Genomic DNA, 14759 nt, shown 5'->3' with positions numbered 1-14759 from the left:
GCCCTCTGTGATGGTTTGAAGATTTTTATGAATCCCAAGAAGAGGAAGGTTATGTTTTGAGCTAATCCATTCCCGTAGGTGTGAGACCCTCAGTGGGTGTGACTCAGCTTGAGTCTCTGTCCTCTCGCTGGGTCTGATACAAACGGAAACCCACACAGGAAAAGGGGTTCTGCCACTGTGACCCAGCCCCCGGAGAGCGGGGACTCTGGATTCACCTGAAGCTGCAGAAAGGCGGAGAAGCCTCAAGAGCCCGAGAGGAGGCCCAGCAGGAGACAGGCCCTGGGCCTGGCCACCCACAGCCGAGCTCAGGGGGGTGGAGGCTGTGGGGGGGAGGCAGGGCCTGGCGGAGGCCGCCGTCTTCACCGCCTGGCAGGATGCTGGGCTCACCAGTGGCTGGCTTGGGTGAGAAAGCACCTGACGGTGCCTCGACTCGGACATTTCACGGCCTTGGGGAACAGCTTCCAGCTCAGCCCGCAGCATGGCCCCGTCTGAGCCCAGCCACGCTGTGAGCCAGGAGGGGCTGCACAGAGCCTCCCCTGGCTGCAGGGCCCGCGCCCACTTCCCTGCATGCCCAGAAACCCTGAGCTTTCTGGAAGCGTGACAAGGTTCCCTGGCGATTCGGCTGCTGGGGTCACTTTCAAACACTACAGTGTTTGTTCATCAAAAGACGCCACTCAAGAGAGTGAAGAGCAGGGCCCAGAGAGGAAGGGGGTATCTGCTGCCTGCATCCCTGGCACAAGGCAGGTGTCCAGAATATAAAAAGGACCTCTGCAGAAAGAGAAGGGGAGACGGACGGGCAGGTGATGGGCAGAGGGCTCGCAGAGGTGGTCTGGGGGTCCTGAGAGACTCGAGGTTCTTGGAGCAGGTGACGAGGCGCTTGGCATCTCCTCTCCACAGGGAAGGGCAAATTCAAGCCACACGCTGCCTAGAATGGCTACAATTAAGCAAACTGATGGGAGAGAAATCCTTACAGTCTTTCTGGAAAACTAACAGTTTGGCAGCATCAACTTAAAACTGAGCCTTTGCATATGACATGGCAAGTGCGCGTGTAGCTGAGACATTTTCATATATGTCTTTTTATCATGTTGAGGAAATTTCCTTCTATTCCTAGCATTCTGGTTTTTTTTTTAATCAAAAAAGGGTGCTGCATTTTGTCAAATGCCTCTTCTGCATCAATTGAGATGATGGGTTTTTCTTTTATTCTGTTAGGTGGTGTATTACGTTCATTTATTTTCTTATGCTGCGCTACCCTTGAATACTAGGCATAAGTCCCACTTGATCATCGCATATAACTCTTTTAATATGCTGTTGGATTCTGTTTGCTAGTATTTTGTTGAGGATTTTTGCATCTCTATTGATAAGATATATTGTCTGTAATTTTCTTTTCCTGTGGTATCTTTATCTGGCTCTGGTATAAGGGTGACGTTAGCCTTGTAAAATAAATTAGGGAGTATTTCCTCTTCAATTTTTTGGAAGAGTTTGAGCAGAATTGGAGTTAACTCTTGGAATGTTTGGTAGAATTCCCCTGTGAAGCCATCAGGTCATGGGCTTTTCTTTTTTGGGAGATTTTTAAAATTAATTTTTATTAGAGAAGTTGTGAGCTTACAGAACAATCATGCATAATATAGCAGTTTGATATGGTTATGAATTCCAAAAATAGATATTGGATTATGTTTGTAATCAGTCTGTACCTGGGCGTGATTAAGTTATGATTAGGGCTTTGATTGGGCCACGTCATTAGGGTGTTGACTCACAGAAAAAGGCATGGCAAAGGACAGAGTTGTAGGTTTTCTGATGTTGGAGTTTTGATGTTGGAGTTTGATGCTCAAGTTTTAAGCTGAAGCCCTGGGAAGTAAGCTCACAGAGGAAAGAAGCCAGCCCCAGGAAGAGAGGAACACTGAGACCAGGAAGAAGCAAGCCCTGGGAAGAGAGGAACCCTGAACCCAGAGAGAAGCAAGACCCTAGAAGAGAGGAACCCAGGAAGCCTGAACCCTCTCAGATGTTGGCAGCCATCTTGCTCCAACACGTGGCAAAAGACTTTGGTGAAGAAGTAACTTATGCTTTATGGCCTGGTATCTGTAAGTGCCTACCCCAAATAAATACCCTTTATAAAAACCAACCAATTTCTGGTATGTTGCATCAGCACTCCTTTGGCTGACTAATACACATAATGTGCAGAATTCCCATACATCACCCCTCCAACACCCTACATTGTTGTGGTATATTTGTTATGAATTATGAAAGAACATCATCAGACTATTACAACTATGGTCCACAGCATACACTTCATATATTTTTTCCATACACCCCCTTGTTAGGAGATTTTTTATTACTGATTCAATCTCTTTACTAGTAATTGGTTTGTTGAGATCATCTATTCCTTCTTGAATCAATGTAGCTTGTGTGTTTCTAATAATTTGTATATTTCATCTAGGTTAACCTAATTTATTGGCATAGTGTTGTTCATAGTATCCCTTTATAGACCTTTTTAGTTCAGTGTAGTTGGTAGTAATGGTCGCCTCTTCATTTCTGATTTTCCTTGAGTCCTTCTTTTTTTTTTTTTTTTGGTCAGTCTAGTTAAAGACTTGTCAATTTTGTTGACCTTTTCAAAGGACTAACTTTTGGTTTAGTTGATTCTTTTTTAAAATACTTTTTAAACTTAAAATTTAAATTTAAAACTACATGATTTCCCTAGGGGAGCAGAGGCAGTCCCCCAAGTGCAGCGGCAAGGACCAAGAAGGAATGAGGGTCCAACAGTGAGCCCCTGATACTAATGACTATGCTTGTGAGCCTATATGCCTGAAATAAGAACAAGGCCTAGAGCAGCACTGTGCCTGGGAATTTCCTCCTGACAGCCTTCATGTTACTCAAATGTGGCCAGTCTCGAAGCCTAACTCAGCATCTAAATGCAATGCCTTCCCCCCAGTGTGGGACATGACACCCGGGGATGAGCCTCCCTGGCACCGAGGGATCACTATCAACTAACAACTGATAATGCAACTGGAAAATGACCTTGAATTAAAGGTTTGATGCAGATCAGTAGAATATCCCTGTCTACATAGAATAATATGACTTTAAAATGCTGTTTGACCTAATGTAAGGGGGAAATAGAAAGGAGAAATGAGTTTATATGGCTATGAGTCTCTAAAAAAAGAGTCTGGAGGCTGTCAGAAGGATTGCCCTTATGCACAACTGAGCAGAGTCTAAGAGACAGATAAAGTAGATACAATCCCCAGGTATTGGTTCCTCTGAGGGCTAAAGGGACCCACGGGTTCTATGGTCATGGCAGATAGGGTTCACTGCTATGTCAGATGGCCCTTCTTTGGAGCTGGTGTTTCTGCATGATGAAACTGGACCCAGAGGGGATCTCTTTTCATAAGACTATCATGCTACTTTACTGGAATTGTAGTTGGTATTGGGGTTTAAGATATATTTAGGGGATTGAATCTTTTTACTGACAATATGATACCCAGGCCCTGAGCCTCAACAGACTCCAGCTCCTACAATCTGATTTATTGGACTCACCTCACTCAGCTAAGATGGAGTTGAAAAAGGACAATCACCACACCATGGAGCCTAGAGTGCCTACAACTGAAAGCAGGAGGATTGCATCCAGTAACCATGTGGAATCTGAGCCTCCTCTTGACATAGAGGTGCAACGGACACAACCAATCCAAGGTCCACAGAGAAAAGGTGGCATTGGAGTGGGAAAAGTGGACATGGTGGCTGATGGGTATGGGGAATGGCAGGAAGAGATGAGATGTGGAGGCGCCTTTGGGACTTGGACTTGCCCTGGATGGTGCTTCAGGGGCAATCACCAGACATTGTAAATCCTCCCAGGGCCCACTGGATGGAATGAGGGAGAGTGTGGGCCATGATGTGGACCAATGACCATGAAGTGCAGAGATACCCAGAGATGTACTTACCAGATGCAATGGATGTTCATGATGATGGGAGTGAGTGTTGCTGGGGGGGGAGGGGTGCGGTGGGGGTGGTGGGGTTGAATGGTACCTCATATTTTTTTAATGTAATATTTTTACAAAATCAATAAAAAAAAACATATTACAAAAAAACAAAACAAAAAAACTACATGATTTCCACACCCACCTCACCACCAACACCTCGCGTTTGGTGTGGAACATTTGTTACAATTTATGATAGCACTTTAAAAAATAATTATACTATTTTTTAACAGTAGTTACATTTGTGAACATGGATGAAAGATTATTAAAATAGTACTATTCCACAGAGAAAATGTGGAATGGGTGCGGGAACGGTAGCCAGGGTGGCTGCTGGGTGTGGGGAACGGGAGGAAGAGATGAGATGTGGAGGCGTTTTCGGGACGTGGAGTTGTCCTGGATAGTGCTTCACGGACAATTACGGGACATTATAGAGCCCCCCAGGGCCCACTGGATGGAACGTGAGAGAGTCTGGGCTATGATGTGGACCATTGACTATGGGGTGCAGTGATGCTCAGAGATGAACTTACCAGGTGCAATGGATGTGTCATGATGATGGGAGAGAGTGTTGCTGTGGGGGGAGTGGGGGGCGGGGGCGGTGGGGTTGAATGGGACCTCATATTATTCATAATGTAATTAAAAAATAAATAAATAAATAAATAAATAAAAGAATTTTAAGTAAAAAAAAAATAGTACTATTAACTATTGTCCATAGTTTACACTAGGTATATTCCCTCCATATACCATCCTATTATTAACAATTTATTAGGATAACATTTGTTACAATTCATGAAGATTCATGAAAGAATAGTACTATTAACGATAGTCCTTTGTCTAAAATAGGGTTCACTATGTTGTGCAGTCCTATGTTTTTACCCTTTAAATCTTGATCTAGTAACGTATACATCCTAAAGTTTTCCCTTTTAGCCACATTCACCTATATGGTTCAGTGCTGTTGACTGTAAGTACAATAAAATGCTACCATCACTACCATCCATGTCCAAACTTTTACCATCAGCCTATATAGAAAATCTGCACAAATTAAGCATCAATTCCCAATTCCCTAACCCCAGTCTATCTCCTGGTAACCTATATTCTAGACTTCAACTCCGTGAGTTTGTCTATTAAAATTTGTTCATAACTAAAATGATACAATATTTTTCCTTTTGTGTTTAGCTCTTTTCATTCAACGTAATGTCCCCAAAGTCCATCCATGTTGTCACATGCATCAGGACTTCATTCCTTTGTACAACTGAATAATATTCTATTGTAAGTATATACCACATTTCCTTAGGTCTAACTGATTTATTGTATCATTCATGTCTTATACTTCCTTATTGATCTTCTGACTAGATGATCTTTCCATTAGTGAGAGTTTTCCATAATTAATGTAGAACCATCAATTTCTCCCTTCAAATCTGTATTTTCTTCATATTTTGGGGCTTTGCTGTTAGGTGGGTATATATTTATAGTTTTTACATCTTCTGTTGAGTTGTCCCCTTAATCATTTTGAAAGGACCATCTTTGTCCCTTGTAACTGTTTTTGAGTTTAAGTCTATTTTATCTGATATTATTATAGCCACCTCAGTTTTCCTTTGGCTACTACTTGCATAGTATACTTTTTCTCATCCTTTCACTGCCAGATCTTTGACTTTGCAGACAGCATATAGTTGGGTCATGTTTCCTTTATACATTCTGCCAATCCCTGCCTTTTGACTTTTATATTTAAAGTCACTACTGATAATACAAGTCTTTCTTCTGCCTTTTTGTTATTTAACCTTTCTAACTCTTATAACTTTTTATCCCTTACTTCCATTAAAACCTACTTTTATATTTCTTTGCTTTCTTGTGTTGTACTATATTGAATGATCCTATCTGGATCTATTTTATGTCTGTTTTCCTTGTCATAGGGTTAAATTTTAACATCCTAATTATTTAACAATAATATTTGGTTTGAAACCAACTTAACTTCAATAACATGTACATACACTTTTCCTATACCCCTCTGTGCCCCCACCATTTTTTGTACTTGTTCCCACTTATACCTTTGTACATTGTATTTCCAAAAATCTAGTTTATCATTCCTTCTTATGCATTTGTATTTTACCACCTGTGGGAAGAAGTGGAGTTACATACCAAACAATATAACAATACTGGCATTTACAATTATTCAAATGATAACGTTTACCACTGGTCTTGAGTCTTTTTGTGTTTTTGAACCACTGTCTAGTGTCCTTTCCTTTCTGTCTGAAGAACTCCCTTCAGCACTGCTTGTAGGGCAGGTCTAGCGGTGATGAACTCCCTCTGCTTTTGTTTACCTGAGAATGTCTTAGTCCTCTCATTTTTGAAAGACAGTCTTGCTGGATAGAAAATTCTTGGCTGGCAGCTGTTTTCCTTCAGCACTTTAAGTACCCTCTGTCTTGGTCCCATGGTTTCTGATGAGAAATCAGCATTCAGTCTTACTGGGATTCCCTTGCATGTAACACATTTCTTTTCTTGTAGCCTTCAAAATTCTCTCCTTGTCTTTTCTAATCAATACATGACTGGGTATATTTTTCTTCATGTTCATCCTGCTTGGTATTCGTTGAGCTTCTTGGATGTGCATATTCACACCTTTTGCTAAGTTTGAGAAGTTCTCTGTCATTATTTCTCTGAATATTCCTTCTGCCCCTCTCTGCTGCTTCTCCTTCTGGGACTCCCATAATGTGGATATCAGTGCACTGGACGCTGTCCCTAGCTTCTTCGGCTCTTTTCACCTTTAGTATTTCTTTCTCGTTTTTGCTCCTCAGCCTGTCTCACTTCAAGTGTCTTGTCTTCAAAGTAACTGATTTGTTCTTCTGTCAACTCCAATCTGCTCCTGAAACCCTCCTGGGCATTTTCCATTTCAATTACTGTGGTCTTCAACTCCAGTAGTTCTGTTTGGGTTGTTTAAAAAAATTTATTTAAACCCTCATATTAGTCATTGTTTTCCTGATATCCTGTAGTTCTTTCTCTGTACTTCCCTATATCTCCTTAAGCATTTTTAAGGTCATTTTTTAAAAAGGCTTTGTTTGGTGTGTCCACATTCTTATCTTCTTCATTGGTGTTTTCTGAATTTTCATCTTCTTCCTTTGGATGGGCCATAATTTCCTAGTGAGTAGAACTAACACAGCTGATTTAAAAATGGGATTGTGGCTGAAAGGTGTACTCTAGGGATGAAAATGTCAATTGAAAGAAAGCTACAGAATAATCTAGGAACTGAACAACAGTGACCCTGGAGGTGGATGCGGATTGTGGTTAATAGTACAGTACAAGAATTTCTCCTGTGAACTAGAACAAATGTATGTTACTAATACAAGGTGGTAAGAACATGGTGATGCATGGGAAAATATAATTAATGCAACTTACGATGGACTATAGTTAGCAGCAATACTGTAATATTCTTGCATCAATGTCAAATAAGGTACTATCTCAACACTAAGGGTCAATAACAGGGGGTATGGAATTTTTTCTTCTGGATTAAGAAAACATTAAAAAATTTATTGAGGCACAGCTCTGTGATGAAGGTGAGAGTCACTGAGTGGCCCACGTATGGGGGAAAATGGACTGTCGTTAAATGTACAAATATGAGTGTTCTCTCATGAACTGTAACAAATTACAACACTACTACACAGTGTCAATAATAGGGGGTGTAAGGAAAAATACACCCAATGTACACTATGGACCATAGTTAGTGGTAATAGCCTGATGATGTTCTTTCCTGATCTGTAACAAATGTTCCACAACAATGTAAGGTGTTGGTGGAGGAGTGATGTATGAGAATTCTGCTTATTATGCATAACAAGTCTTCTAACAAAAAATATATATTAAAATGAATTAGGGGAAGTGGATGTGGCTCAAGCAATTGGGCTTCTGCCTACCACATGGGAGGTCCTGGGTTTGGTTCCCGGTGCCTTCTGGAGAAGGCGAGCTGATGCAGCAAGATGACACAACAAAAGTGACACAAAGAGGAAAGACAATGAGAGACACAACAAACCAGGAAGCTGAGGTGGCTGAAGTGGCTGAGCGCCTCTCTTCCACGTGGGAGGTCCTGGGTTTGGTTCCCAGTGCCTCCTAAAGAGAAGATGAGCAGACACCGAGAGCAGACAGTGAGCCCAAACAACGGGGGGTGGGGGGTAAATAAATAAATCTTTAAACAAAAATAACTAGAAAGAAATACTACAGTCAAGCTTGGCTACGCTAATGCTGAGGTTCATGAACTCGATGATCCAAGTTGTTCTCAGCCAGAAGTTGCCAGATCCCTGCAGTGGCAGTGCCGACAAGCCTCCGGGAGACACTGAGGGGCCAAGGGGAACCTCCCGCGGGTGGACTTGTTCCTCTGCAGCAATGGGTGCCGCTCTTCTGGGAGTAGCCTGAAACGAATCTCGTCCTCGATCTTGGTCTTCTGAATGAGATTTCTGCTACAGAAATCATGAAACTGATGCATATTTTGATTCTACAAAATAAAATAGATTTGTAAAATGAAGTTGGCTAATGAATAACATGAACAGGTCCTTCCATTCGCATAAGGTACAATGGCAGAAGGAACTCCTATTATTCCAGTTTCCACGCAGCTGAAATACAATATGGAAGTTGCCCTTGAGTACACAGTAAAGAAAATTCTAGTTCCCCCATGAGACTTCACTTCAGAACCCCGACTTGCTGTTCTGAAGTCCTGATGCTCCAAAACCTGCTGTGAGGCTGGTGACCCCAAGTGGACCGAGCTGGGGGCAGAGCTCTGAACGTGCTCAAGGGGACATGGGGGTATATCCAGAGACTGTGACGGGAAGCTCATGTAAACCCATATTTTCCCAAAAGTTTATTACTTTCTGCAGAACAGAATGATCTTCAGCAGGCTGCTCCAGGGGGTTTTATTGGAGTTGGAACACAATTTGATCCCACTTAGTGCTGGACTGACAGAACGTTTAGTGTAGCTGAAGCTCTACCGAGATCCTCACAGAACTGGAAGCTTTCTATTTCCTACTTGGACGGCTTCTAGTGGCCAATGGAAGGAGGTGAGGAAGCAGCAAAGGTGCCAAAGCAGTCCAAGAAGTCCCTGTGCAGGAGGAAGAGTTCGTGCAACTGAGGGATAAAAAACCCTCAGCTGAAGAGTTGAGAAAGAAACACTGGCATTTCATTGGTTGGAGCCAGATAAGGAGAGGAGTGACAGTCAAGCCAAGAGGATAACTGAAGAATCCCAGTTATATGCATATTCGGATCAAGTTAGAATTTCTCTTAACAATTTAGGGGCATATTTTCAAAGCAATACTGGGGCATTAATTTCACAGCTCATTATAGAAGCTGTAAGGTTATTCTCATACCTACCATGGAACCTACTTGAAATAAAATTTTCTTCTTGAAATTTTGCATGTAACTACTTTAAAAAGCTCTTTAATTCTCCATTGAATTGAACATCATGCAAAGGAATATGGATGCTGTACATGTTATAACATTGTTTCTGCATCCAATTTAGAGAAAAAGTGTTTCCTCCTTCATTTTTTAGGACCCAAAATTTATGCAAATGATTTGAAATGGAAAGGGAATGCTCCTTTGTCTTCTTTTTGTACACAACAAATTACATGCACATGACTCAAGAAAAATATTTATGGTCAGCAAGACGAACGCAGCAGCAGGTCTTCTTGCTCTTTTCTAGAAAAGTCTGGAAGACTGAATGCAGGCGTCAGCCCGTGTGGCTCTGGCAGGACTGAACACAGTAACTCGGCTGTCACTGCCCCTTGGGGGTGTCTTGGCCATTTCTGAACCACTTTGAAACAAATCAGCTCTGTTTATAATCCAGGATGAAATGACTGTAACCAGAGTCTTGATAAAATATTTAGAATATTTTAAAAACCTCAATTTTTAAAAATGGCATCAAGATGCAAATACATTAGAAAAGTTAATATAAAATGGCTCCACAAATAGCTAAGGAAACACTCCAGTATTTTAAGAACTGAAGAAACTACATCAGATGAGAAATAAAATGATCAAAAAATTAATATGACTAGAAATTAAACACTTATTTGCCAATCAGTTTGGTAAAAACTTACTACCTTTAGCAAATGCCCGTTTCCAGCGCTGCCGGCGGTGCTGCCTGCCTGTCCGAGGGCATCGAAAGCTTCCAACAGCCGCCGACGGAGCCACGAAGGGCGGGCCACGCCCGAGGGGATGCCTTGGCAGTGCGCAGCAAGGAGCCCTGGCGTGCGCCAGGCCGTCCGCGAGTGAGGCCAGCCCCGCACGGAGACGAGCGCGGTGTGATCCCACTACCGCAGTGAGCGTCTAGGACAGGGGAGATCACAGGCGCCAGGGCCCAGGGCGCGGGGAGAGGCGTGAGCGCTCAGCCCACGCTTCCATCTGAGGTGATGAAAGAGCCCGGGTACGGGACATGGTGACGACGCACAGTGAGCGCCGTGACTGTAACTAGTACAACAAACCAACACCTGGAAGTGGTTCAAACAGGGAATTTTAAGTTGGACACGTTAGCACAATAAAAAAGTTAAAACAAAGCCTCCAACGTGACATAAACTTTGACCCCATCGTTGTACCTGTAGGACCCAAGGGTGGGAACTGTGCTTGGACATGTGTGTGGAGGCGTGTGGACGTGGAGGCTGGCGGCCGAGCGTGATGGCAGCATGGTGTGCAACGCCAGAACAGGCGACGGTCACCACAGCATGCCTGTGCAAGGGAGGATCATACAGCCACTGCAAGGAAACCAGAGGAGTACACACAGGAGCCTAAAAAGCCTGCAACTTACTAAGAATAAAATCAGATTATAAAATAAGTATATGATGTGTAATGGACACAACCAAGCCAAGTCCACAGGAAGGAGGAATACAGTAAGGATTAGAGTGGACTTACTGATATTCTATTCATGAACTATTGTGATTATTAATCGAGAAAATGTGGCATTGGTGTGGAGAAAGTGGCCATGGTGGCTGCTGGGTGCGGGGAATGGGAGGAGATGTGATGTGGGGGCATTTTTGGGACTTGGTGTTGTCCTAGGTAGTGCTGCAGGGACAATTACCAGACATTGTAGGTCCTCCCAGGGCCCACTGGATGGAACGTGGGAGAGTGTGGGCCATGACGTGGACCATTGACCATGAGGTGCAGTGATGCCCAGAGATGTACTCACCAAATGCAATGGATGTGTATGATGATGGGGGAGAGTGTTGCTGTGGGGGGAGTGGTGGGGTGGGGGTGGTGGGGGTGCATGGGAACCTCATATTTTTTTAATGCAATATTTTAAAAAAATGAATTAAAAAATGATGAACACAGAAAAAGATAAAATAAAATAAGTATATGATCCTAATTTTTAAAAAAAAATTTAAAAAGGAAAAAATAAATCCCTGAAAGGATTTACGTCAAATACTAATGCAGCTATTGCTGAGAGGTAGGGTTATATGAGATGTTAATTTCCTTCTTTACTGCTTTAATGTGCTTTCTAGAATTATGCTGTAGGCATAATTGCTTTTAGATTTAGGGAAAAAAATGCATAATAAATACATCCTAGTTGGGATAATGTAAAAAACCTTGCCATGAACTTCAAAATATAGAATTACAAAGTTAACTTTTTATTAACATAATGATATAAAAAATTTTGTGTGATATACAGAACTCCCAGAGAGTAATTTTGAAACATTTTAATACACTTCTTATAATCTTAATTTACAAGACAACTTGTCTTACTGCCACTGTTATTTCAATACAAAAATCTTACAATATTTTGTTTGCTATAAAACTACAACATTAAAGCTGAGGTTACGTAGTTCTCTTCCCTTCCTTGCGTTTCTCTTATAAGGAATGTCCGTTAGTCCAGTGCTAAAGCCTCTGAATGTCAAGCAGTAAGTTACACAGGTTCTGTACATAGTTACATAGGGTTACCAGAAGCGCGGGATGCTGCAGCATGCCACACCAGCGCTCACGCCACAGGCAAACAGTTCTGCTACACGGGATGCTTTTGTAGCCACGGAAGAGAAGACGTAGAATCTGCAGTCAGACGATTAGGTTGTGGACTTTAGCATGGCAGGGGAGTGATTACCGTTTTGTTAGGCACTGATCCAGGCTAATTCCAGAAAAGCCTGGTTGTTTCTGTGACGCATGCATGATTTGTAAACATAAGCACCCTCAGGCGACAAAAGCCCAAGAACTCATAACATACTCTTAATTAGCTATATAAAAATAACCTGTCTCAGATGCATGCTTGACTCAAATTTTTAGAAGTATCTAAAGGACTTGGCATTTTCTTCTTTGATTGAGGTTACTATACTTATTAAACTACTCTGCTTAGTCCAGTTTGAATAAAGTAACTGAATATGAGTTGGCCAAATTTTATAGGCACATGACTCAAAAAGGAAAAGCAGATGATGAGGGTCAGGCCATCTCCACCTTCAACGACTCAAGCATTACCGCAAAATGTTCACAAAATGGTACTGAGTATGTCACTTTCCCAGCAATGCTTCCAAATCTGTTGAACTGGAATAAAAATAGTAATTCACTACCCTTCTGTTGTACTGAGGAGAATGATGTTGTAGTGTTATGAAAATGAGCTATTCACATAGCATGAAGTTTCAACACCAGGACAGTGGTTTCAAAATAAATGCTGGTGTATCTTCTGAAACAGAACCTTTAACCAACAGTCCAAATCGGCACTTACTGAGATCACCGATTGTGCAGGCAGGCGGTGGCGGCTGGCTCCAGTGAAGACACTGCCAGCAGGGTATGCTGCGTGGCCACGGAGCTCGCGCAGCCAGAGGGGCAGGGGGCAGCCAGGGCTCACCCTGCTTTCCGCCGGCCTTTCTGGGCTCAGCCTCACTGTGAAATCAAACGGGGCGACTAGACTAGGTCTTCCCAGCATAGAAATTCTTACTTAAATTGGGGATAAATAATTGGATTTTAAAAACTGGGAACTATAATTTTAGCCTAAAAAAAGTGCAAACTTGTAATACAGTAGAGAACAACCGTGCATCTGCAATTTTCTCAGTGCCCAAGCCAGGGCGTTCCTTTTCCAGTGACCCTGTCTGATAAAACACCGACATTCATGTTTTGGTAAATGCCCGTAGCAGATTCAGATAATTTCTTTAAATGAATTCAGGACGTGTGTTCCCACGTGAGACTTCGGGAGCCGTGAAGACGGGTCTGTAAAGCACCGCCGGGAGCTGGTGCTGCCGACGGCTCAGCGTGGCCGCTGCGGCCCGTGCTGCTGGGCGCCCCGAGCTGCCTCACCGCGGTCCTAAGGGCCCAGGCGCGGGCTCCCGCTGCGCGGGTGTCACATGTTGTAGGCGACGTAGATCGGGTCCAGCTGGTCGGCCAGGAACCCGTCCCGCAGGTGCATCCGCTGCTTCTCGCCCCGGGAGCTGATGGGGATGACGCCCGGGTCCACGATGGCCACCACGCCGACCACCAGGCAGTGCTCCTCCAGCACCACGCTCGTCACCAGGGCCACCAGGTCCAGCGCGGCCCGCTCCAGCCCCTCCAGCTCCACCACCACCACCAGCAGGTTGGTCCATGTGAACACCGCGCTGCGGAGAGGACGGGCGTCAGGCGCGGGCAGGCCAGGCTGCAGCCACGGACGCCGGTCAAGGCCCCCGGAGAGGGACAGTGAGGACGGCAGCCGGTGGCGCGTGCTAGAGCGCACAGGTTCAGCGAGACCCGGAGGACGTGCTTTAATTAAAGTTCTCCTTAAGAATCCCGAGTATTATTTGGTGTTGAAAACTGTACCTGCCCCAATGCAGGCTCCCTCCAAAGTGAAGATACCACGAGTTAAAACCATCTAAACTAAGAAATTCACAATAAAAGCAGAACGTTTCAGGATTAGAACTGTGTACACATTACATCTTGCCTGTGCACTCAGGGGTGGTCGCTTGGTTTAAAACTGATTAGGAAGAAGGAAAATCAAGCAAACACTTGAAGGCAGCAATGGGTGGCCTGGAGGGGTGTCTCAGGGTGGGCTGGAGGCGGTGGCCCCAGGCCCTGTGTGCGCTGTGGACAGCCGGGAGGCCGCTGCACAGGGCAGCAGGCAGCTCTGATGAGCGCCTCGGCCCAGACCCCACACGCAGGCGCCCAGGAAGACCCGGTGCACAGAGACGCCCTGGGCGTGCCAGGCCGCCTGCCCCCACTGCCCGCCCCAGCGCCGGCGCCTGGGGCTGCTCGTGCTCTTACCACTCGGCAATGCTCCTGTGTGCCCTGATCACAGACGTCTCAATGTCGATGGGGTGGTACCGCATGCCTCGCAGCTCCAGGGTTTCGTCCAAAGACCCAACGACATACAGCGCATCGTGGTGTTCTGCGGAGAGCACGCACTTTGGAGCGCTCACGAGCCAGGGAAGCAAGTCAGCTCTTCCTGACGCACAGCTGCGGCTCTCGCCCTGACTGCGCACTCTAGACAAGGAACAAGTTCTCCAGCCCCCACAACCGCACCCGTGGGCAGATGGGGCTGGGGGCTGGTCTTGACGCGCCAAGAAGTCTCGCTCTCCTAGCAGGAAACGCCTCAGAAACGTCACTGCAATGTATGAGTGTGTACCCAAAAATAATTTTCATCTTTGACACCAAAAAGCATCTACAGGGGCTGCCAGAAGTTCTGACGTGACCCAATTAGCTGCAACGCCAAGCGGGTCTTTAGACACTAAAAGCAGAAGGTTCTGGAGAGCCGCCTGCTGGCCGAGGGGCTCAGCCCGCTGGAAGGTCAGAGCAGGGGGGAGCCTGCCGCCAGCACCACCTCCGGGGGCCGCACCCAGGGACAGGACGGCTTGGGGAGACGCGCGGGGCTGAGTTAGCCCCGGTGCGGGA

General features: G+C 44.7%; 1 protein-coding gene across 1 annotated transcript; it reads right to left on the bottom strand.

Annotated features, from left to right (window-relative positions):
* Positions 1-11529: 11529 nt before the first annotated feature.
* LOC131279021 (disco-interacting protein 2 homolog A-like) lies at positions 11530-14339 on the bottom strand. The gene is made up of 2 exons (XM_058299636.2): positions 14133-14339; positions 11530-13492 (listed from the first exon to the last, which is right to left on the bottom strand). Exons 1-2 carry the CDS (start codon positions 14195-14197, stop codon positions 13240-13242), a joined length of 318 nt encoding a protein of 105 aa, XP_058155619.1. The 5' UTR covers positions 14198-14339; the 3' UTR covers positions 11530-13239.
* Between the last annotated feature and the right edge of the window lie 420 nt (positions 14340-14759).

Source organism: Dasypus novemcinctus, chromosome 6 (assembly GCF_030445035.2).
Source record: "Dasypus novemcinctus isolate mDasNov1 chromosome 6, mDasNov1.1.hap2, whole genome shotgun sequence".
In the NCBI taxonomy this organism is placed as follows: domain Eukaryota; kingdom Metazoa; phylum Chordata; class Mammalia; order Cingulata; family Dasypodidae; genus Dasypus; species Dasypus novemcinctus.
This window is presented reverse-complemented; position numbering and strand designations above follow the sequence as displayed.

Coding starts and splice junctions, on each gene's coding strand:
- LOC131279021 (XM_058299636.2), bottom strand. CDS start 14,197: ATGCGGTACCACCCCATCGACATTGAGACGTCTGTGATCAGGGCACAC. Junction 13,493..14,132: donor CACAGGAGCATTGCCGAGTG/GTAAGAGCACGA, acceptor TCCTCTCCGCAG/CGCGGTGTTCACATGGACCA.